Here is a 24281-nt window from a genome sequence, read left to right on the forward strand (position 1 = left end):
CAAATTTACTCCTAGTAATTATATCGTTAATGTCAACTGAATTACACCAAAGATGACTCTGGCCCAACGTTAGTTGACAGCTGGCTTTAAAAAACCTGGATCCTGAAACTGAAGAGCAAATCCACATCAATGTATGCCTCTGTTTTTGCACGTAAGATTTGAATATTCATAACAATCCAGAAATGGAATCGTTATCTGCTTTGCACTTCAAGTGTGATTTTTAACTGTGGTATAGTTTTAGATAAACAACAAACCATACCCATCATCTGTTTAGAAATAAGGAAAAGCATGTTTGCTTTAGACACTGACATTAAACAAATTCAACAGATGGCCCTCGCTGATCAGCCAACTGAAGTAAACTAGAATACTTATGAATCCAGCAAAATAGATTTCCTTTATAAAATTTTTCCTGTAAAATAATTAAATTTTAACAGAAACATCAAAACCTGTGACATACTGTAGAATTCTTAATATCTACAATATGTAAATTAATTCATTGGGTAACTAGAGGTTACTATACAAAAACTGATCATTTTGGTCCATATCACATTTCTTTTTCGGTTCAAATGGTCTAACAGATGCTACATTTTGAAGATTCCCAATGAATGCTCACAATTCCTATGAACATTAGAAATGAAACTCACAGCTTTTCATCATGCAAAATATGTATGGACTACATCATTTATAAGAATAATTATAACTCATTACAGTATAACCTGAAACATAATCAGACATAACAGAAAATAGTCCAACTCTATTTCTTTCCTAGATAAGACCCACCAAGAACTCTGCTGGTTTTAATATGATACCTTGGCCAATGGAAGTCAAGTATTTTCACACCAGCAAATCTATTTACAGACAATCTTATTTTCACATTGAAAGATTAAAATTTTCAGAAAGCGTACAGCCTGGCACATTGACTAGAGCTTTTGATGATCAATATGCAAATTGGTTTTTGTTCCTCCCCCGAGCTGACCATGCGTCAGTAAGAGCTCCCTCTTCTAAAGTATCAGCATAAGTTATGATGTTGGTTGATAAGGGACCTGACAAAGAAATCCTGAAGAAAGTTCTTGGTGATTGTTTTATTAATTATGATCACAGGCTTCAGAGAAATCTTCTTTTGATACCAGTGAGGTAGAAGCAACTCATTTGGAGCAGAAATTGAAAGACCAAGCCAAATATCAAATGTACACAAGAAGTCAGATGAACAAAGATTTTGTAATCAGTGAATACTTTCCTAGTCAAGGCTGTAACTTGCTTGAGCTTGTGGGTATTTGCAGGGAGTCACTGTACCAGCTTGAGGACTGAGGCTATGTCATCACTAGGGCTCTGCGTCTGTCATCGAGGTCACAGAAGTCATGATTCTGTGACTTTCCAAGACCTCCAAACTTCTGCAGTGGCCAGTGTGGGTGACCTCAGGGCTGCCCAAGCAGCTAGCTCCTGGGCCAGCTGCTCAGGTGGCCCTGGGGACAGCCACTACTGGAGCAGGGCCCCACAGCCAGCTGCACCGACCGCTGCTCAGGCAGCCCTGGCAGCTGGCCCCGGGACTGCTCAAGCAGCGGACAGTGTGGCTGGCCCAGGGGACCACCGAGCAGCAGTCCCAGGGTGGTCTGAGCTGCTGCTGCTCAGTGGTCCGTGGCAGCTGGTGCCATTGGTCTCGCCCCCCCAATCAGTGCCCCCCCGGGCAATATTTGTTTATTGACCATGACTTGTCCATTACTTTTACTAAAAATACCCATGACTAAACTGTAGCCTTAGTCATCACCTTTGTTTTTCAAACTAGTTTTTGCTTTCTTAATGCTGAGATGGCAGGATGAAAAATAATAAAGTACTTACATAGTAGTCAACACATCCAAAGCACTGAACAAAACATGAATTAGTCTTCAAAACATCCATGTTTAACAAGTAATTCCCATTTCACAGATGCGGATACTGAGTCAAAGATGTACTGCCACCTGTCCAAGGCTCCAAGGTGAGTCAGTGGAAGAAAGACAACTTTGATAAGCCTTTGAAGAAAAGTACAGGATTCCAGTGGCTGGAAAGACTAAGGCAACTGGGAGACGAAGGCAGTTAGCCAGCTGATATCGGGGGACTTATTCTTATTGCTACTGAATTAACTTGGGCAGCAAAAGTCCTATGGACATTAATGACAAGCCTTTATCATAAAGCTTTTAAAATCCCTTTGGGCTGTTTTGAGGTCTTAGAGAGCGCTCCTTGCCTGAAACTCCATTCCCATGTTTTTCAATCAGATCACAAATCTTCTAGAGAGGTACTATAAATTAAATCAAATCTCTTTTGGAGTGCTGCATATATTTTTCAAGTAAACACCACTTTCTACAGAAACAAATCACTTGCTGAATGTTACTAGTGCTATATCATTTTGTAGTCACTGCCTTCCTCCCCAAATTCCAGGTTTGTTTTTAAATGCTTATAAAAGGTTCTCTAGTCCTGTGGAATTATTAGCATCCCTCAAAATATACTTAATTTGAACCATTTTCTTAATGCCTGTATATAAATTATCACCACTCTGATTATCCACTAGGATCACTGTACTAAAATTATGTTTGCTATACTTAAAGAGTACGAGAGCCCTAGAGATAAGAATGAAAGTGAAACATAGCTTCTTGAATGATAATTGCTTTGCACTGGCTCCCATAAGTAGAAGGAAAAATGACTGCACTTCACTGCAGTAGTTTCAGAACCTTCTCTGAGGTTGTTTGTCCAAGAACAGAAAGCATGGGGGGGAGGGCAAGGGGGGGGTTACACTTCCTTTCTGGTCCATTCATAAAAGCCACAGCTTTTCACTGGAGGATCTGCACAGTAGATAAGGAACAATTACCTGGCATCCCAACAGTTATCTGCGTTGCTACATAAGTATTTGCATCCCTTTCTATTTTGTTCTCTCATCTTTCTTTTCAAGGCCAGGGGGAGATAGAACATGGTCTTCCACTTAACTCATCTGTTGCAAGGCTGGGGCATAAAATGATTATTGGGGAATAAGCTGTGGAGGCATGAGACAAAAAATTCTTAGTTCTTGTTGGCCCATTTGTCTCATAATAAGGAAAGGAATGGAATTTCCGGTCAGTGGATGGATAGATTCTAATTTTTTAAATTTCAATATTTTAAAATTCAATATTTTGTCAGGTCATTTGCATTGCACCCATTGCCATAGAAGCTAAGTACCTTAATAAGAAAAATAAATCAAGAAGTACTTAATCATATGACATCTCCAAACCATCTGACATTTCAAAAGAAAAATAGCAATATTAAAAGAGATCAAAATCTAAATAAGTTGTCAAAATATGAAACAAGAAAAGCACATTTAAAACTATTTTCTGCAATTACATTATTTTCCACAACTGTCTGCATGCCATCCTTCAGCTTTTGTTTAATAAGGGCTTTAGTTATAGGACAATACCTATATAGAAATAAAGAAAGAATATTTACTTTCAATTTATGATCTGTTAAGCCATGTTTAAAAAAAAAATCAGGAAAATGCTCAATACAAAAATGACTATTATATGAATAAGGCAATAAAATAGCAACATGATGGGGAGGAGGGAGGAGCAGGGAGACATCTTTCTACTTAACACAAACGTTTTTGCAGAGTCCAGAATTTCTACAAAAACTACACTATTTTCTATACTGTAGGTTTGTCCACTAGGACAATTACTTTTTTCCACCTTTTTTTTTCCAGTGTAAACTTTATTAAAACCCCCAAGATAGTATTGTATTATGTTAAGAGAAGGGTCTGATAAATACTTCTGAGGATTTCATGTTGCCCTAATCTTCTGTCTCAGCCCTTTCTAATTTCCAAAGCAAGAGGACAAAAACAGAATGATTTTAGAAGGCTCTGAAGTCTAGCAAGGAAGAACCATATACATACAATAGTTTAAATACACTACTACATATACACATTTCAAAGGTTTCTGATCAAAAACAGTAAAAAGCAAACTACAAGTGAAAGAAAAGGTATACGATAGTGACACCATGTGGCTACATTTTGCTCTGAATTATTTTGGGACATTACTCTCAATACATTTGTCACTGTCTTATAGTTTTCTTTTAAAAATCTAAACCCCAACCAAATTTCTTGCAAACCTGTGTGACAGAACAAACTAAAAAAACTTGCTTACAAAACATAAAAATAGAGATGGATTGAAGAAAATGCAATATCTTAAAAGGTGAAGTGAGTTGCTCTGTTTTAATCAAATCATCTATCCAAACTCCAATTCCCAAAAAATTTTGGACCACCATATACGGGATTATAGAAGAAAGTGAAAGTACATTAGTGTTCTGTCTGTATTTTGTATTATTTCCCATATCTATAACTAGGAGATGATTATCCACCAAAACAACAAATACTTACCTTGTATTTTATCCTGACCTAAAGCCTTACTGAGAAGGATCCAGAATACTGGCTACTGACACGTGGCACTGGATACTTTTTTGCTAGCTTTACAATTAGCTTACTTAGAAAAAGATATTAGGCCATGTGTAGTAATTTGTAAGGTCTCTGGCATCTAATAATAGTTTTTTTAATACTAGTCAACCACTGCACATTGCAGCATGGATAGCAGGTTTTCTTTAAAGGATAAGTTGACAGTTTCTTTGTAGGGGTTACAGGTAACCTCTACTCCCTTTTTCCACCCAGGAAGAACACTGGGTCAGAATCACAGGTGCTGGCCCTGACGGCATCATTGCTTCCATAACTACTGAATGTGAGAAGGCCCTACATTTTTGGAAGAAAGTCATTGCTCCTGGTCCTGTGTTTGGCTTATTGGCCTCACAAGCCAATAAGAATACCCTCAATATAGATCCTCTCTGTGAATGTTGTAACAATTTTTCAAGATGAGATATGAACTGAGCACTGCCAAGAACATGGAGCAGACAAGGACCCTGCCCCAAGGAGCTTCCAATAGAACCAAAACAGAATTCCTCTTTTTTATGTGAATAGCAGCATTGTTTAGGGTACTGAATTAGTAATAAGGTGTGTAATAAGAATTTTGAGGAGAGATATGAAGGAGATAATAGAAACATTAATTTCTCAAGCAGAAAGAATGGATTACAAAAAAGATACCCACTGCACAAGTCTTCATGCCCAGGGATTTCTGCATTCTTTAACTGTTAGTAGAGGGAACTGTGAAACAGGATATCTGGGTTCTATTCCTAACTCTACCATTGACTCTGTTGTATAACTGTGAACAAGTCACTTAACCTGTTTTTCATTTCCCTGTCTTTGTAAAGACCTCACAGATCCGTAGATGAAAATGGCGATGTAAGTGCAAAGTATTATTATGAAATGGAGACAGAGATTGCTTGTTCTCAGGGAGAAGGAGATAGATTATTTAAAACAAATATCCCTATAGTGTATTTCCATTCTTATTTGCTTTTCTGCACAGTAAATGGTACATCTATACCACCTAAGTGAAGGGGATTGAACAAGTAGCAGTTAAGGGGTCAGAAAAAATATAATTATGGCAAAATGAGAAAAACTCAATGATAGTAAACAAAGAAAGCTTTGTATATGGTGACATTTCCCCAGTGCACAATCTGGATAGTTGAATAGCTGCGTACCCTTAATTCTCTAGCCGGTGGTGCCTTTACACTACTTTGCTGTCAGAACACCCACCCCTGGCCTGTTTACAAAGCCTTTAGAATGCAAATTCACTCTCAGCAAAACACTGAGCACTCTGACCAGTCACTCATGAATTACATACAGGGAGTAAATTCTTAGTCCTAGCATTGTCCTCCCAGAAATGTGCATCTTGTACTGCTCAGTACCCTTCTGAATTGTACAAGCTCATAGGAAGTTCATCATTTCATCAAGGGAAAATGATAATGCACAATCCTTGTTATCCCAAATACACTTTCCCACATACTTTAGACCAAACACCCTGGTTAAGATAAAACAAGAACTACAGAAAGATAGATTTTAAGTGATTACAAGTAATAATGCATAAAAGTCAGGATTGGTTACAAAAGAAATTAACAAGTAAAACGCAAGCTAATACCTAACCTAACAAGCTAAGTGAACTTAAGAGCAAAACATTTTCCTCACCATACTCTGCAGTAAATGTCACAGGTTGGGTCTCTTTCAGCCTGGAACCCTTCCCCTTTACTTTAGTTCTTTGAGAGTCATTAAGGTCATCAGCAGAAATGAAGGGAGAGAGAGGTGAGTTGGAAACCACGGTCTCTCATTCTTATGTTACTCTCCCTTCTTTGAGGATTACCACCAGCTGGGGTGCAGGCAACAAGCAGTTTCTTGTGGACGTGAGATTTAAGCTATCTGTGACACACTGTGCCCCATGTAACGCCCTGTACCCACATATTTACCATTGTAATACGATTATGTTTTGAACAAAAGTATGCCTTGTGAAGTATCATTTGAAAAGTCATACTTTGCTAATCAGCAATGTCCTGTTAAAATGTGTGTATTATTGCATATAAAGTTATGAAATTTTGCTATATATTTGTTACTGGAACATGCTGAGAGTCTGGGAAACACCCACAGACTAGCTCCTTAGAAATAACAAAGGAACTATAAACAAAGGACTTACACATCATCCCCAGAGATACCTCAACTAACACGTAAACAGAAGGCGCAAGCAAGAATTTGCAATTCATATGAAGGAAACTTGGCAACTCACATACGCCATGGAACTGCCCGACTCCCATGACCCAGTAGAGACTTTTCCAGTAAAAGGCTCAGAGTATAAAAGTAGGGGAGAGAAGGGTCTCTAACCACCTCTCTCCTCCACCGTCTGTACTGAAACAAGATTGCTTGAAAGCCTTTGAACTGGTGAGATTGGTCTCAAGTTGGGAAAGGATCCAGCTTGTGTACTAGAAACTGTGAACTGCCCGTTGCTCAAAAGTTCATCTTGTACCCTGGTGATGTCACACTGTCCCTGTGATGAAATGTAAATTTCTTATTCACACCGTCCCCTTGCTGGAGAACGGCCACTTAAGCAAGTGATAGCCCATTAACACCTGGTTGGGGCCAGTGTGTCTTTGCCTCTGAAAAACTGGTTTGTGGGTGTTATCCAGAATTACAGCATATTTCAGTAACAATCATACAGTAGAATCTCATAACTTCACATATAGCATCGCTACACATATGTAGGCATCGTTTACTGGGGGGCCTCTAAACTTAACTGGGAGTGTTTCACTTGGGAAGATCCTTAATGCTGCAATCCAGCCTTCAGGACTACAACTCCCATGTTGCCTTGGGGAAGACAGAGAGAGACTTCCTTTACTAGGGAATGCAGGGAGAGCATGTGATGGGCTCCATTTTGGAGAGGAGCCGAGATTGCTCTATGGAGCTCTGTCCAAACCAGAAGCTGCTGCTAAACTGCTGCTAGAAAGCCAGAAGCTGCTGCTTAGAGTCTGCTAGGGCTTTGATCAAGCAGGGAGCCTCAGAGGCTGTGGATGGGCTTCACTGGAGCCAGGGCAGAGACAGTTGCTGTACCCAGAGCTGAGTGAAAGCAATATGGGTAACCACCACCTTTGTCTGGGAAAGTACTTGCAGAAAAGAGACTTTAAGGAGTTATCTGAGTCTCAGAAGAGGGAAAGAGGTCTTGTCATCTAACCAGAATCAGGGTTGCTGACATCTGCTTAAAACAACTCCAATCTTCAGAGGGGTTGGGCAGCTTGGAATGATTCCAAATTAGAATTGTTCTGCCCCTTGTTGCCTTGGCTGGACTTATTTACTGGACCAATAGAATGCTGACCCCAGCTTCACAATCTTCAAGCACACCCATGCAAGCATTTAGAACTCTGAAATCCAGGGGAGTGTACACTCAGAGGTGGGTAAATGGTGACACTGTAAATGCAAGTTAAATATGTTTATTAATTGATTTATCCAACTGCCCCAGCTGATCTAAATTAGTAGCGACATTTAATCTCAGTCTACTATCCCACGTTTCCTCAAATTATTAAGTAAATGTGTGTTAACTCTAATTTAAGTGTATACTGGGTATATATTGTTTATAATTGGTATTTTAGAGTTAGACCCATTGCACAGATTAGTTTAGGTTTATTCCTGGAGTCTCCAAAGGCTTGCCAGTGAGAGTGTACAGGCCCAGCCAGATGGAAGCACCGCTCATTTTAATGTCCTTAACAAGTAAAAGGACTGCAGCAGAGGGGTGGATAGAGGATTCCCACCTATCCAATATCATCACTGGGATACTCAGGATCTCCTTTACTGCCAACAATATCAGGCATCCAGGCACACAGGTGAGCGTTGCTTGCTCCCAAGTAACCCAGGAAGGAAAGGAGTAGGTTATACATATTTCAACAGTATAATGATATTCAGCAGTTTATGACTTTTCAAATGATACTTCACAAGGCATACTTTGTACAAAATTTATCATAGTCTTGCGAAAGCGGTGAACAAAACAGTATAGACTGTCACACATATATTATATATATATATATACATACACACACACAAAGCTTCCCCTACTAAAAGAGACTATGATGACCTTCCCTTCACATTAAATGAACGTAAACATCTAAGATGGTGATCATATCCCATAAAGCAAGAGTAAAACATAACGTCTCTGTTTGCAAAAGCATAAGCAAGTTTCTCATTGTAATTTCAAAAAAAGTCACACTAGAGGGTTTGTTCACCATAGTTTTATTTTTAGTATATAATCAAGCTTTTCGTCAGGACAAGCAAAATTCTTACAGACCTAGAAAAACACCTACCATACATGCTTGAGGGAAAACATAAGTAGTTAGTGTTGAATCATAAAAGTATCACTGGCCATATTAAGTTACTAAGATGTCAAAGTATAACCAACCAGTTTGGACACCTCAGTGCACTGCCAACTGAGAGGTATTACGCATGAAGTACAACAGCACCCTTAGTTCACAAGTTAATTTGGATATTTTAAAGTGCTATACAAAAACAATTTCAGGCTGTAATAGAGGCTACAATACATTATAAGTAATGTAATGAATGACTGATGAAGGCTGACTGAATTAGTCTATGTTTTTTGTGAAAAATTGTACATTTAAAAATTAACCTAACCAGAATTTGGGGGATGGAACACACATTCAACACAGCATGCTTTTCTAAATAAGCTCATATGAAGCTGGTATTGATACTGACAATTCATGAGTGAACAGATGCAAACTGAAGATGATGAAAAGTGAGCACAGAATGAAGAAAAATGCAGTTATGTGGAGAACTGGAGAATTTATTCAAACAACATTTACGCATAATGAAAGACTGTATATTTTCTTAAAACTCGGGTATTTGGTAGTCTCTTCTTGAAGAGCTCTCACTTTGCATGACTGATATTTATATGACAGATAACTCAGACAGACAACTAACCTGGCCAGTATTACAAGGTTAATAGTTTCTTTATAAGCTGCATTTTAACAATTTATCTGGTGTATTAGATACAAACATAATGTCCTTCATCATCAAGCATCGTATCTGTGTTGTTCAATTTTTTTTATTTATATATTTTTTGAGAGTAAAACCATAATAACTGCACCCAATGAACACATAACCCCAGTGCTTGGGCTCTTCTCTATCCATCACAAAGCATTCTTAGGTAATAGTGTTGTGAAGAGTCTTGCTCCAAATTCTCTTTTTTAAACCCATTTCAAGACTGTATGAATAAAAGAGTAATTATTGGAGACCTTGTGCAATTGAACTTTAATCCGTTCTGTTGGGGCCTGATATTGATTTTTTTTTCCACTTTAGCGCAAAAGAATACAGAGTCTAAGTACTGAAATTTTTAGGTACCACCATTTAATGCATCAGGAACATCCAGCAGAAGCAGACTGCATTAAAGAAAAACTGCAGGCCTTTAGATAAATACTTAATTAAGGAACAGACTGAGTGTTTAGGTTCCACTCTCAGTTGGGAGCAGTGTGCTGCCTAGGTGTCCCTGTCAGGTTCCCTTCGTTTGACCCTTTGGCCCTACTCCTGTCCCTGTTATTTCATTAGTTGTCCCCAGGAAAAAAAAAAAAGCCCTGGGAACCAACTGCTACTCAGAGTATGGTTTACTCTAGAACAGCGTGGGCAGGGGCAGAATAAATTACTGCAGTTCTTACTAACTGACCTCACAGGTGCTCCCCTCTGCAGGAAACTACTCTAACTATTCAACAGGGAGGAGCAGAGCATTCCCCCTGACTCTTTTAAACTCTTTCCTGTTCACTTGCTTGAAAAGGGGAATATCTAGACAGCAGGGGCTGTATTCTGTACCAGACTCATACTCACATTCTGGGTAAGTCTTACTTGCTGAGCAGAGGGAAGAGCCTTCCTCCCTTGCTTGGCTGTGAAAAACAAGGACATAATCTAGCTCTAAATATACTGCATATTAAGAAATGAATTTCCAACACAGTTTCTGAACATGTCAGTTTTTAAACATTTCCAAAAATATAAATCATCCTAGTGCCCAGGAGTGTTTATTTTACCAATACAACGTCAGACTGGATCCCATGTTGAAAGTATGCGTTAAGAGATCAGAAAATGTGGCTCACCATTGGAGTGCACAGGAAAGACATATACTTTTTTCAACTCCACCTTCCATATAAGTAAGGATAAGGCCTTTTCCTGTAGCCATATTGTAAGGCCTTTGTCTGCAGCCATATTAGGAGAGCAGCAGCCAATAGTCAAGAAGCAGAAAGTCACATCCTCACATTCCATCTAAATTACACTAAAACAATGTAATATCAGGCTGTTAAAGAAGGCAGTCCTGTCCTACTAGTACCCACCATCACCAGATAAAGAAACAGATCTTAAGATGCTTAAAGAAAACTTTGTTTGATAGAATTCTAGCATTCTGTCTGGCAAGAAATCACTTAACATTTGTGATTGTTAAATCTGTACTTCTATTATTTTGCCTTTATGGTCCCTACTTCTCTGTTGTTTATCTGTATGGTCGCTGTCTAGTTCTTTGATTGTTTCTGTCTATTGCATAACTAATTTTGGTAGGTGTAAATCAACCATGTTGGTAGGGTATGATTGTTTAAAAAATTGTTTTACACTATGTTAGTATTGGTTAGAAAATTTAGTAATATTTTAGTAAAATGATTGGTTAAGATACTGCTAAGCAAGACTCAAATTTCACTCTATAAACTGGAGTCCAAAAGAAAGTTTCTGGGAATCAACTCCAGAACACAGCCCCAAGATCAGAGCTGCCAGATCTCACACCATGCAGAAGCTGGAGTCCTCCAGATGACCTAATCCTGACCGGCCAGCAGGAAAAGTTTGTCTGCCTTATTCGGAGTGGTGAGCATTGTATGCTTAGCGTGTGCATTCTGTTTTGGTGATTGTTAATAAATAGAGGTTAAGTCGGATATTACTATGTAAGGCTCTTTCACTGGTAAAAGACCCCGTCAACCTCCAAAAGATTAAGCCCTGAGGCCCTGAGTCCACAGGGAATGGGTGTTTGTTCTGAGTCCATAGGGAATTGGTGTTTACCTGTAGCCCACAGAGGGGTAAAGTTAGGCCTCTTTCCCCTGGAGCCCTAGTAACTGGGAAAGGGTGGGGATGCCTAAATCAACTGGGTTACGCCTTAAGTCCTAGGAATTAGGTAGAGGTGGAAGCCTTGAGCTCCAGGAACTAGGTAGAGATGGGCTGTCCTAGAGTGTGCGGGCAACAAATTTAGGGTAAAGCTAGATGCCTTGTACCTGGAGCCCTAGGAACTGGGAAAGGGTAGGGGTGCCTAGACTAAAAGGTTTACACCTTGAGCCCACGGAAGGGTAAAGGTGGGTACCCTAGAGAGTGTGTGTAATCTTGAATTTTATGAGGGTAACATATAAAAACACCCTTTGAAGTTTTAAATAACGGTTTAAAAATCAAATAATTATTTTTTATAAAAAGTCAGCTTGCACCAAGCTTGAGTTTCTTGTTTTCTTATGCATTCAAACAGCAAGCTGTATTTCCTGTTGCTTATCCTAAATGAGACAGTCAAAATGGCACCTCCCTACTTGATGAATGATTTGGTCTCTTACTAGGCTTCCATTTTAAACTGTAGCCAACCAGTGAGAAAGGGAAGAAGAATAAACTGCACTCAGTGCTACGTCAGCTACTTATTTAAGAACTGAGTTCCTCCTTTCATTTTAACGTTTCTGAAGTAACTGCTGCTTTCTGGTTCAAACCTCCCCCCGCCCCCCAAAAGGACATCAGAGGAGAGGGGGATAAAATACTCTGCTCCCAGAAGAGACTTATGATCCTTCCCGAACACCTCTCAAAACTACATTTCCAGGTTTTATTACTCTACTGTACTTTTTCAAACCTTTTTCATCTGCATCATACAAGAATAGTCATGGGTGCATTTTGGAAACCTGAAATACCTAAGGGGGGGAAGACCCATGTACTTATAGCAAGAGTGACAAATTCAGAGGAGGAAGAAATTATGCTTTTAAGATCTGAGTTTCTCTCAGTATCACTGCCTCTATGGTGTTCCCTACTAAATTGTGGGAGAATGCCAAATGGGAAAATTATATTTTCTTTGAATATGATGCAAATATCTGAACAATTTAACAAAAAAAGTATCTGATAGAGGATAAATAATAAAAGGAGTACTTGTGGAATGTTTCAGATGAAGTTTTATTTCATCTGATTCTATATATTTCTAAATTAGAAAAAAAAACACTTTTACAGTAGTGTTTTATCTGCTTTATAAGCTGGACATTTATATACCAACCCTGTTTATGATAATTACCCAGTTCCTATGCTGGTAAACTATCTAGCTGTTTCTCAGATTGTTCTTTGACCTAATATGTTTAGAGGACTGTGTCTGACAAGCTTCCAAATTGTGATGGGATTTTTTGGTTTTTGTTCTCTATGTTTTCTTTAGAAAGTTATCACTGATGTTTAATTATGAACATGTAATATAAATAGTGTTAAGCTTTAAAAATTATTTATTGTTTACAATTAGATGCAGAGATTACAATATATTTTGAACAGCATAACCTCACCAATGACTAGGAGACCCACTATGTTACTGGATCTTGCTAAATAGCAAGTGAATAAACAAAAAAACTAAGATACTTCATCACAAAATGTACTTAGTTCATCAGACAACTGAAGTTTAGCTTTAAATATTAATTATATCATAAAAGGAAATGTAGAATTTTTTAAATTAACAAAATCTTTATATAAGGCCTCACTAAAAGTGTGCTGGCTATTAAATCATTATTGAGCAGTGTGGAGAGATTGTTGTTTTGTATACAACAGCTGGAGAGTGTGCGCTAATTAGCAAAGTTCTACTCTATTACATCACAGTTTTGCTTTGAAAGAAAGTTCTTTCATACCTTTATACAAAACCAATTATTCTTATCCACCTGTTGACAGAGGCAGCTTCTTTGATGGATAAACCACGCAGTCTACTTAAAGCAGTACATCTGCCTTTTGCCAGACATGCATAATTCTTATTAACAAAAATGAGTATCATGTGCTGTGAAACGAGAATATACTCAGACTTAGACAGTAACCTTATTTGGTCAAAAGAGGTTCTCTGTCCATATTTTGAGTCTGTAGTGAAGAACACTGTTGGCCACACCTCATTCAGATGCCAAAGAACTTATTTATAGCTGAGGATTTATTGTCCATGTTTGTTTACTGCATTGCTCTGGGTGTATGGAGAATTGGTTTAAAAACAGAATTTAAAATGAGAAAAAAAGATGAGCAAGGTCTTATCTGTCATATCATCATAGAAGTGCTGAAATTACACAGTAAAGGAATAATCTGCTCCCTTTGCCTGCCAACACAGGATTGCTCCCTTCATACAGTACATTTACTAGTATAGCGTCCAATCTGTTTTTAAAAGGTCTCAAACAACTGGACTTCCAAGAGAATGTCATGAATTTTACCCTGATATTTAGCTTAAGTTATCCTTTTCTTCTCCCTTTACATATACATCAAACAAAACAAAGAGAACAGTTATGTGCCTTACAGGAACTGTGGTTTGTGATGTGTCGTCCACAGAGATTCCACTCTTGGAGTTCACGCATCCTGTGCGTGCAAGATCAGATTCTTTTGAAAATCATTGTTCATTAGAACCATGCCTGCATCCTGAATGCCATCTTGCACTCCAGAGCTGAGAGCATAAAGTGTTCACCCTGCCCAAACCACGCATTCTGTTCCTTCATTGATAAGAATCCCATAGAAGTAGGACTCTGATCAGCAGGGAAGAAACCATTCTCTTCAAGTGAATGTCATGTTGACTAGTCACCACCAAGGAGTTGGGAGTAGGGTGAGAAAAAGGGTATTTGGAGCCCTTGGCTGGAATTTTTCTTTTTTTAATTAGCCTTCATACACAGGGGTGCAATGGTGACAGGAATCTGCTAAATGTTATGGGCTGATTATAGGACAGCATCATTGACAGGCAGTGCTAGTTTGCCTCGAGATGTGGTGGGGAGGATATCCACTTGGGAGCATTGGAGCGCCTGTATTTCCTCCAAGGGAACCTATAAGGTCTTGGCTACACTATTCATCAAGTCCTGAAAAACTTTAAATTCAATTGCATAGGATCATAGAGAGGGTCTGATAGCTTCATGTAGAGAAGACTAGGATTTGCTGGAAGGAGATACTTCCTCATTAGCTCTTGGCTGCTATTTCTCCTTGAAGTTTTCTTGATAATGGAGGCTGCCTGGAGAAGAGACTCATCTTGATGGGCCCACTTACAAAAAGACACCCCATAGAACTGGTCACCATAGAGAGGCCTAAGGATTCTATCAAGTCCAGTTTGGTGGGACATAAGGGAATGGAGCAGGACCCCAATACTGCCTGCCAGGGTTGACAATGACTGGTTCCTGGAATGTCCTCCTCAGGGCTCATAGCTGGGGATGCAGGTTGGAAAGAGAAGGAAATCATGGATAAAGATGCTGGATTCTGAAGACATGTCCTCCACTGCATCCATTGGAGGAGCTCAAGGTGTTGGAACCAGCAGTCAAATTGGTACCAGTGGTCGAATGAGTACTGGCAGTTGGGTAGGCAGTGGCATCTGAATTGATACCAGTGACTGAGCTTTCATGGGCAGGAGCAGGAGTTCTGATTGATATGTTGCGTATATCAATACTGACAAGAACATCTTCCCACATGCAATTTATGCTTACAGCCCTCAAAGGGTGGGGAAGATTGGACAAACAGTCCATGTGACTGGAGGGCTCCAAGGGGAAACAGTCTGGGGCCTGAAAATTTCTTCTGAGTCCTTGTGACTGGAGGGCTCTGAAGGTCCTGAGAACTGTGCTGAACGGGACTGCCTACCGAGAGACTTCTCGGTATGCAGAATGGTAGCAGACCTTTTTGGCAGTTCCTGGCTCTTGGTAACAAAGGAAACTAAAGCCACAACAGTACACAGAGCAGGATGCAAGATTTCCTTACATCTTTATCTCTGAGGCAACTTTTCCCTGTGCTTACAGTTCTCATCAGGGGACTGAGCGCCCCCCACCTCCTTTTTTTTTTAAGACGGTTTGGAGGTCTCAGAGGTTGATCTTAGGTCTTTGCTCACCAGAGCTGAAGCCAAAGATGAGGAGGTCACTGGGATACTCTGCATGGCAGAGGACATGTGGGACCCCAGAAGTCCAGTAAGGAGAAGCTTAAGTTGTCCTCCGTCAGTTTCTGAGATCTGCTCTTAAATCCAGAGAGGCCTTGCACTTTGATGGGATGTGGAACTCTCCGAGGCAGCCAGAATGCCAATGGGAGAGGGGGAAGGACCTATAACAGGTATGAATTCTGGGGTTTGGGGCATAACCTCCAGAAAGGAAGTTACAGTCGAAAAAGGGGCCAATAGATAGGAAGAGCCCAAACCAGGGCTGAAAAATTAAAGAAGGCACAAACTCGCACTGGGAAAAGACGACAAAATTGCTGGAAAAGGGAATGATACTAAAAGAAAAAAAACACACAGAAAAGTAGTGTGTAGCTAGAAAGTCAGCAAACACTGCAATGCTCCGTTTCAATCCACAGGTGATTGAGAAGGAACTGGAATGGTGGCAGGTCCACCCCTCCCTATATATGCTCAGTTCACAGCGTGAGGGAGTCTAGGATGTGAGATTGACCCACATGCACTGCTGAAAAAAAGTCTCCAATCACAGAAACATCGGCACACACACATATAATGTGGAAACAACATCTGGAAGAAGAGCTCTTTTTGTTAATGTCCGCCAGCCAGCACCCAGACTTTCAGGTCCAGGTGCAGGATTCAGCCATTATTCTGCAGGATAAAATCCAGTAGGATCTGCATATTGACAAGTTCATGTGGTCCAAATACCAAAACTATCTGGCCCATGCTGGAACTATCACAATGATCTGACCCGCAGCCTGCTTGAGGTTCCTCATGACTCTGGGTATTGATGGAAAGGTGTACATCAAACCAGGAGTAGACAAAAATGCGAAAGGTGTCTGAGAGGAAGCCCAGACTCATCCCTCACTTGGAGCAGAACCCTGGACAGTTGTCCACCTGTAGGAATCCCAATCTGAAACAGATGTTTAGGAAGACCACGGTCTTGAGGGACCATTTATGCTTTTTGGATAAGTCTCTGTTAAGATGGCCTGCTAGTGTGATGTAGAGCTGCTGGAGTAATGTGATGATGAATGAACCAGTCCCAGAGATCTGTAGCTTCCTGGCACAGAGGAGAGGATCTGGTTCCCCCTTGCCTACTGATATAGTGCATCACTGTGGTGGTGTCCCTAAACACTTGTATTGTCTAACAGATGAGGGGCAGGAAATCGCTACACGCCAGTCAGATAGACTGAATTCCAGAATGTTTGTATATAGGAAAGCCTCGTGGGCAGACCACTTCACTTGGATCTTCAAGGGGTTAAGATAGGCTCCCCATATGAGCACAAATATCTGTTTCTAGAGTCTTTGTTAGTTAAAGCACTGAAAAGCGTACACAACTGCACACCTGGGTTGGATACATCCACCAATCCAATGAGAATAGGGCTTCCTGAGGAGCTGTGACCACCTGATCCACGCTGTGCCTATCTAGTAGTTACGTTGATCTCAACCTCAATCTTGAAAGGGCGAAAGGTGAAGTCCAGCATACTGTATGACATATCAACATGCTGACATGTGTCCCCAGAAGTATGAGTCCAGTCCTCAGTAATGTTATCAATGAGTCTGAAGTTTATTATTAGAACATAATCTGAAACTTGGGTTAAGGGAGGTACACTCTTGCCTACTTGGAATCTAAGAGTGTCCTGATAACTCCACGGTCTGAATTGTGGTCAGTGTGGATTTTTCTTTGCTGACCTGAAGTCCTAATCAACAAAGAGGTTTAGTGTCTTCTGAAGTGAATCGGTCACTTGTTGGGAGATGGGATGGTAGGGGATTTCCCCCATATCAGCCAGTCACCAGGAGGGGGTACACTTGGATTTCTTGTCTTCTCAGATGGGCAGCCACATATCTAACATGTTGGTGATTACCTGTGGGGCTATGGAAAGACCAAAGGGTAGGACTCTATTGAGAGTATGATGTTCCAACCAGGAACCTCAGGTGCTTTCTCTGAGCCAAATGTATTGAAATGTGAAAACAGGCGTCTTGAAGGCTGAGAGCCAAGCACGCTCCATGGAACGAGAAGAGACCATCACTACTGGGGCATTAGTACAGGACTTCACATTAAGACTTCTGGAGGAGTGAGTCTTAGAAGATGCTTTCTGTTCTGTCTGGAAAAGGGGAAAAAATAAATTGGTGCTTGCCTTGGTCCAGGGAGCAGTGCTCTTTTCAGGCCCTGTCTAAATGCATCACTGATGCAACTGAGGCACATGTGCACCACATGTGGAATCTGTGAGGACAATCACTCAAAGAAGAAACGTACCTGTATGTTGAATCCCTTTCCTCCATCACTTTTTAATCTCTCTTTTAGCAAAGTATGATATGGCTCCATCAGTATCAAGATGCCACATAATTTAAAAAAATTATCTTCAACACCTCTGTGAGGTAGGGAAGCGCTATTATCTCCATAATACAATAAAATGAGTCAAAAAGAGACTAAGTTACTTCCCTAAAATTCATTCAAGAAATCTGTGCAGAGTAGAGAACTGAACAGAGGTCTCCAAGGTCCCAGACTAGCACCTAGCCACTGGACCATCTTTTTTAGAGGTTGTAAACTCTTTGACTGAGGGACCATGTCTTTGTAGGTATTTGTACAGCTCCTAACACAATGGCCTCTCTCCTGCAGAAAAGCTCTACTTGCAGTAGGGAAAAGGAGGGCGAGAATTTTTTAATGAGGTTCCCCTGTGCCCAGTGACCTCTTTCCCTCCATTATCAGGGACATCTCACCACTAAGGGCTGTCTCCTGGAGGGGGGGGGAAAGAATCTACTTGCCGAAGCATAAGAGCCCTACAAGAAGGGACAGGCCCTTTTTGGGCTATCATTGTTTAGTTTGCCGTATGGTTCCACTACTTTACTTTGCATTTTTATATACAAAAGAGATCATTTATTAAAAAGATTTACAGTGTATATCATGAACATTTTAAAGCATTTCAAATTTCTCAGCAAATCACAGCTGCTGAGTGCTACTTTTATTGAATGAAAAAATACTAAGAGTCTTACCTCATTGGACTATAACTAGAGGAAGAGAAAAGAATACGCAAACTATTGTTCAACTGTGCTGTAAATATATTTAGAGAGAGAGAAGAGCACCAACGTTTTCAAACATGGTTCCCTAAAGTTCAGCAACTAAATTCATATTTATGCATCTACAGACCTAGTCTGATATTTGTAGATAAGTGACATCCACAACTTTCATTGAAATTACTATCAGATGTGGGTGCTCAACACCTGTGAAAATCAAGCCACTTATTTAGGTGCCTACGAATTGAAAAGATACGCATATAGTATTATGCATATAAACTAACCTGCAGACACGGGCAGGAAAATACAGCTTCTGCCAGGACCGACAGAGGTATTTAGAATGATCGATCACACGGATCCAGTCTAGCTCATCCATGGACACCTCAATATAGTAGGAATAAGACCTGTGGATTGCCAGAAATAATCATTAGAATAGAAGCAGTCAATACTCGTGAAATAACCTGCTTTCTGGACGTTGGTGTCTATGTAAAAATATATTTTCACAAAAGGAACCCATATTCAGACTTCTGTGAGGAGGCTGCATTACAAATTGCTTTAAAAATAAATTTTACTGTAATCATATGTTAAAAGATATTTTCAGAACTACATAAAATGGCCAAATTCAGAATTCCCAGTAATAAGATGAGCTAAATTTAAAACCAGCACTGCAATTACTTCTACTGAAATATTAACAAGATATCAGAGAAAATTTAGCAGATCATAAATGTCAGCCTGAAACCCTTAACTGGAAAATGGAAGTTTATTTTGCGTCATGACATCTTTTTCATTGATTTTCTTTATCAGTCTTGACCTAGTTAGGTACAGTTGCTTCTCTTTCCATGTAATTTATCTAAGCTTTTTTTGAATTCTACTGTTTTTTTACTTAGCTGGTTCATATCTTGTTACAATTGGTCATTTATGCATTGACTAAAAAGTATTTCTTTAGAAGCTTTAAATCTGTTGACTTTCGGTGTTTCCAAGGGAGAAAGAAAAAAAAACACAAATTCCAGTAGTTCTGAGTTGATGGAACTTTTGCTCAACAATAAAAGTTTAGCTTTTAAACTAACAGATCACTTCTAAAAAAATCAGTATATGTTATTCTGAAAGAATAATAACTGCACTTGAGATTATAAGTGAGTTTATTTTAAAGAATTAGTAATGTTAATATTTTTTATTCTAAAATAATGAAAGTTGGTTACAAAAATCCAGTGGCAGGGTGACAATTTACTGACTATATATTGTTAAAGATCTGGGAATAGTTTAACACAAGGATGGTCTACGCTAGAAAATAATATTGAACCAACTACATCGCTCAGGGTGTCAAAAATCCACACACCTGAGCAATGTAGTTAAGTTGACCTAAGTCCCTATGCAGACAACACTAGGTTGACAGAATCATTTCAATGTAGAAAAGTTCATCATTGTTGTATATTAAATGTAATACTCTGTGAAAAACAAAAGGCATGAAAACTTTCCTCTTGCGTAACAGAATAAAGATATTTGCAAACAGCTGTATGATCTAGAGAACTATTAATAAAATTTAAAAAAAAAAACCCTTCCTGATAGCTAATATTAAATTGATATATTTTTGCTAATAGAAAATAAGGCTTGGAATTTCCAAAGTTACAGTGTCACCCAACTGTTAAACTTGTGTGCAATTTGATTCTTTAAGAACACGAAATAGCAAGAATAAAATATGAGGTAGGGTAGTTATATTAGTTAAGTGGGCAGTGATCATTCAAATTTCACACGTCTCCTTAAACAGGTCCCTAAGAACTATATTCATAACTTGGTAATTACCAATCTGGGCAATTTTATTACACATAGGTTACTGTCACAAACCTAACACAAACAGAAAGGTTTTTCATTAAAATGATATTATTTTAACCAAAAGTATTCATTTTAAAATTCTCTTGCAGTATTGTGAACTGAAACACAAAAATATCATGTCACTGCAGGAGAACCAGAAAGTGAAATTGACCAGCCCAGTGTCATTATCTAAGTGCAAATGAGAAAGGTAGACAGCATAAATGGAGAGAAATGAATCACTTGTTTAAAATGATTTCAATAATTTAAGCAGCTATTAGTAAAAGAAGGAGTTTTATATATTTAAAGCATGTGGATGACTAAAATATTATGCATTTTAATACTGCAAAGTGAACGTGACTTGTTACATAAGTAACAAGTATGAAGCAAAAAAACCTCATAAGCCTATTCGAATGTTAAACATTAACATTTAAATTCAAGTTGTCAACGCTATCCCAACCATGATATGCTACTGAAACTGTGCAATTTATAGGCACTTAATAAAAGTTAATAATTCAGTATTTTATCATTGAGGCAGGTCGGGTATAATCAGTTTTAATTTCTCTTAAATCAGGGTGACTTGTCACATACCGGCTATCTCTGTCCCAGAGTAGTATTCGTATGTGGTTGACTATCGATGGCTGACCTAGTTTAATTTCAATGCCAGAACGGCAGTCATCATCAATCGGGTGCCGGGAAAAACCATGATCCAAGTCGTAATTCTGTGTGTCCCCATCTAGCAAAGCAGACTTCAGCTCTCCTTTTACAACCTGGGCTCCATATTTCATAGTTGCAATGTTCTCACCTGGTACTAAAAGGGGAAAGAAAGAGTTGCTTACCAGTTATGATTTTACAGCACAAACAAATTAGCAGAGATGATTTGGTGGCTACATAACCCTTCAGGTTGCTTCAGGGCTGTGAGCACCTAATCCAAAGGCCAATGAAGTTAATGGGAATTTATTGGCTCAATGGTCTTTGAATCAGGCAGGGCCTACAACTTGGGCCCCTTGTCTGCCAAAGCAGCAAAATCCAACCTTTGCCACAGAATTGTGCCACAAAATCTAGTCTTATCAACACAGTTGGAGATAATGATCCTTAACTTCATTTGTAAAATACTGAGATATATGGTTGAAAAGTGTTGAGATAAAGTATTGTTTCTTTAACATGTTTCTATCCCTCATAATTGCAAAGAAAATGCTGAAAATATGACCTGAATGCAAAATACTGTGTTGTCTTCCTGATTCTATAGACAGGCTGACAATAGCTTTAGGGTGTACATTTTCCCATTCATTTCAATGTGGTGTTAGGTCTAAAACCTAGATAACGTAAGTTATCATTGACATTTTAAACATTTCATTGACGAACATGTTAGCAGAAACACCCAGCTAAGATGCTGCCCCCATAATTACAAACAGCCTCCGTTGCTTCCACAAATGCCAAAAGTCCCACCTGTCTTTTATCCACCTGTCACAACCTCCAGCTGGACCCACCCCACTCTAATTTTGTACAATAGACTTATTGTCAATACAAATATTTACAAGCATATTGAAGACTAAACATGAGTGGACAGCATAAAAATAAACTGAACTTAGTATAACAGGCTACTGTTTCCAGTATTACTTAAGTTCATATTTAATTGTTCTAACTTGTTAAGATTTAAATGAAGCTGCTGCAGAATCCATGGAGCTTACTGAAAAATTTAGGTCCAGCTTGCTATTGAGTACATGGTGTCTCAGATCATAAGGCTGAAACATAGGTATTTATTGACAGGAGGAAGGCTTGTGTAGAACAAGGCAGCCTCTCCTTTGAGAGAATGTACATGGATCTGTTACAACCGTTGTCTTTCTATCCTGAACTGTTTGTGAAGTTCCTGGAAATCTGCCTATTCTCTGAAAGTAGTAATAATTAAGTGGGCTAACCATACACATTTCATGATGCATTATTTAATACTTTGAAGTGAATAGTTTTCTGATGATAGTTTACAGTTTAATTTGAACTTAGTACTTAAGGAAAAGCTACAGGAATCCAATTCTTAAAATAGCTACATTATTGACAGGGTGAGAAATCATGTGCTTCGGTGCCTGCTATCAAATGCTATCAACATGAATGCAGAGGATCAGTAAGGCCTGTAGTTTCCAAAGTGAAAAATCTGAAGGGACAGCTGCTAAAAAAAGCAGTTTCTCATGATGGAAAGCTCATCCCTGCATGATTTAAGAGATCACAATACAGAATATTCTCTAAGAGTATTCAACATTATTCTCAATTGCAGGGTAAATATTCTGTGCTATGTAAGCATTACTTTATAGCACACAAATGTTTTAATAAAATATTTGCCAACTGTAAAAGGTTAAAACCTAATTCACAAATGATACAAATAATCTAGTACAATGGTGGAGACAGGTTCCTATTACAGCAAACACAAGTGAAATGCTTTCCTCTCTTTTCATACCTAAAATGTAAGCTCTCTGGTGCAGGGACTGATTTTCATTTTACACATTACGTGCGCAAACAATGTAAAGGGGAAAAGAAAAAATCAGATACAGAATATTTTGAAACTAAACAGCAAAACTATTATTTTTATTACAAAATTGGCAATAAAAATCTGACAGATGTCTGCATTAAAGTTTGATTAATTTTTAGATATAAGGTTCTGCAAACGGTTTTTCTTGAGGAAAAATTAAGCATTTTGATAAAAATGCACTCTGCTGTAATTTACATGCTGAAGCAATATCTAGGCTATGTGGAGTTAACATATTTTCCTGATTTCCATTTAATGTTTGTCATCACTGCCATTGCAATTCTTCAGAAAAAGAGCAAATGAAAGTTAGGAAACTATTCCAGTTATATTTTTCATTGCTCTTTCTGCCTCCAGGTCAGATAAAAAATTCACTCTCACTTAAAGCAATTTCAGATATTCCCAAGCATTCCCAAGGTGTTGGTTTAGGCATTTTAATTGTATAGGCATTTTCCAATTAGTAATATACCACCCATTTCTACTGGTAAATTATAAATCCATACATAGGGCCCTACCAAATTCACAGTCCATTTTGGTCAATTTCACGGTCATAGGATTTAAAAAATAGTAAATTTCATGATTTCAGCTATTTAAATCTGAAATTTCACAGTGTTACAATTGTAGGGGTCCTGACCCAAAAAAGAGTTGCGGGGGCCGGGGAGGGGGTGGAATTGCAAAGTTATTGGGGGGGGGTTACAGTACTTCTATCCTTACCTCTGCACGACTGCTGGCGGTGGTGCTGCCTTCAGTGCTGGGCAGCTGGAGAGCAAAGGCTGCTGGGTGGCAGCCCAGCCCTTAAGGGAAAGCCACTGCCAGCAGCAGTGCAGAAGTGAGGACCCCCAATTTCAGAAACACTGGTCTCTCCCATGAAATCTATATAGTGTAGGGTAAAAACACACAAAAGACCTGATTTCACAGGAGGAAGCCAGATTTCACGGTCCATGACACATTTTTTCATGGCTGTGGATTTGGCAGGGCCCTCGCCATAGAACAGTTGCATTTTGAAAGTCCATCCTCAACAAGTTTAAAAAAATACTGATGCTCACTTAGCATGCCCCTGTAGTTGAGGTCCATGTCCCGACTTTCAGAACGGACTTTAATGGCATCCAGAATGGCATCAGGCGACAGCAATCCAGAAGGTCTTACAACATTTAGTAGCTCTGTCAGACTCATCAGGGGTAAGCGTACTGCCTGCATGATTTCAACATGATTCTCCTTGGGGTTATGTTTACACCAGTTCATCAAAGCCTGGAAAATATCCTTCTCAGGTGCTGCAAATGAATCCCTCAGCACAACATTTAGAAGAGCAGCCTAAGTAGAGAACATCCAAGAAAATTCATGTCTAAAACATAACAAAAATTAACAGATCTTTAACGAGTAAAGCTATAAAAGTTTTCAAAACTTGATTATACTAG

The 24281-nt window shown here is 39.1% G+C and overlaps 1 protein-coding gene across 4 annotated transcripts in view; it reads right to left on the reverse strand.

The window, feature by feature from the left end:
- BTBD9 (BTB domain containing 9) overlaps positions 1-24281 on the reverse strand; it is a 300205-nt gene that overhangs the window by 247533 nt on the left and 28391 nt on the right. For all 4 annotated transcript variants that reach the window (XR_012158194.2, XM_073338551.2, XM_073338552.2 and 1 more), the window contains exons 4-6: positions 23913-24177; positions 20943-21162; positions 18830-18949 (exon numbers count right to left, since the gene is read on the reverse strand). Coding sequence is in view for 3 of the 4 variants with exons in the window: in XM_073338551.2 (XP_073194652.1) it covers positions 18830-18949; positions 20943-21162; positions 23913-24177 (605 nt within the window). In the remaining variant the exon portion in view is untranslated. The remainder of the gene's footprint in view (positions 1-18829; positions 18950-20942; positions 21163-23912; positions 24178-24281) is intronic.

Source organism: Lepidochelys kempii, chromosome 3 (genome assembly GCF_965140285.1).
Source record: "Lepidochelys kempii isolate rLepKem1 chromosome 3, rLepKem1.hap1, whole genome shotgun sequence".
Taxonomy (NCBI): Eukaryota; Metazoa; Chordata; order Testudines; family Cheloniidae; genus Lepidochelys; species Lepidochelys kempii.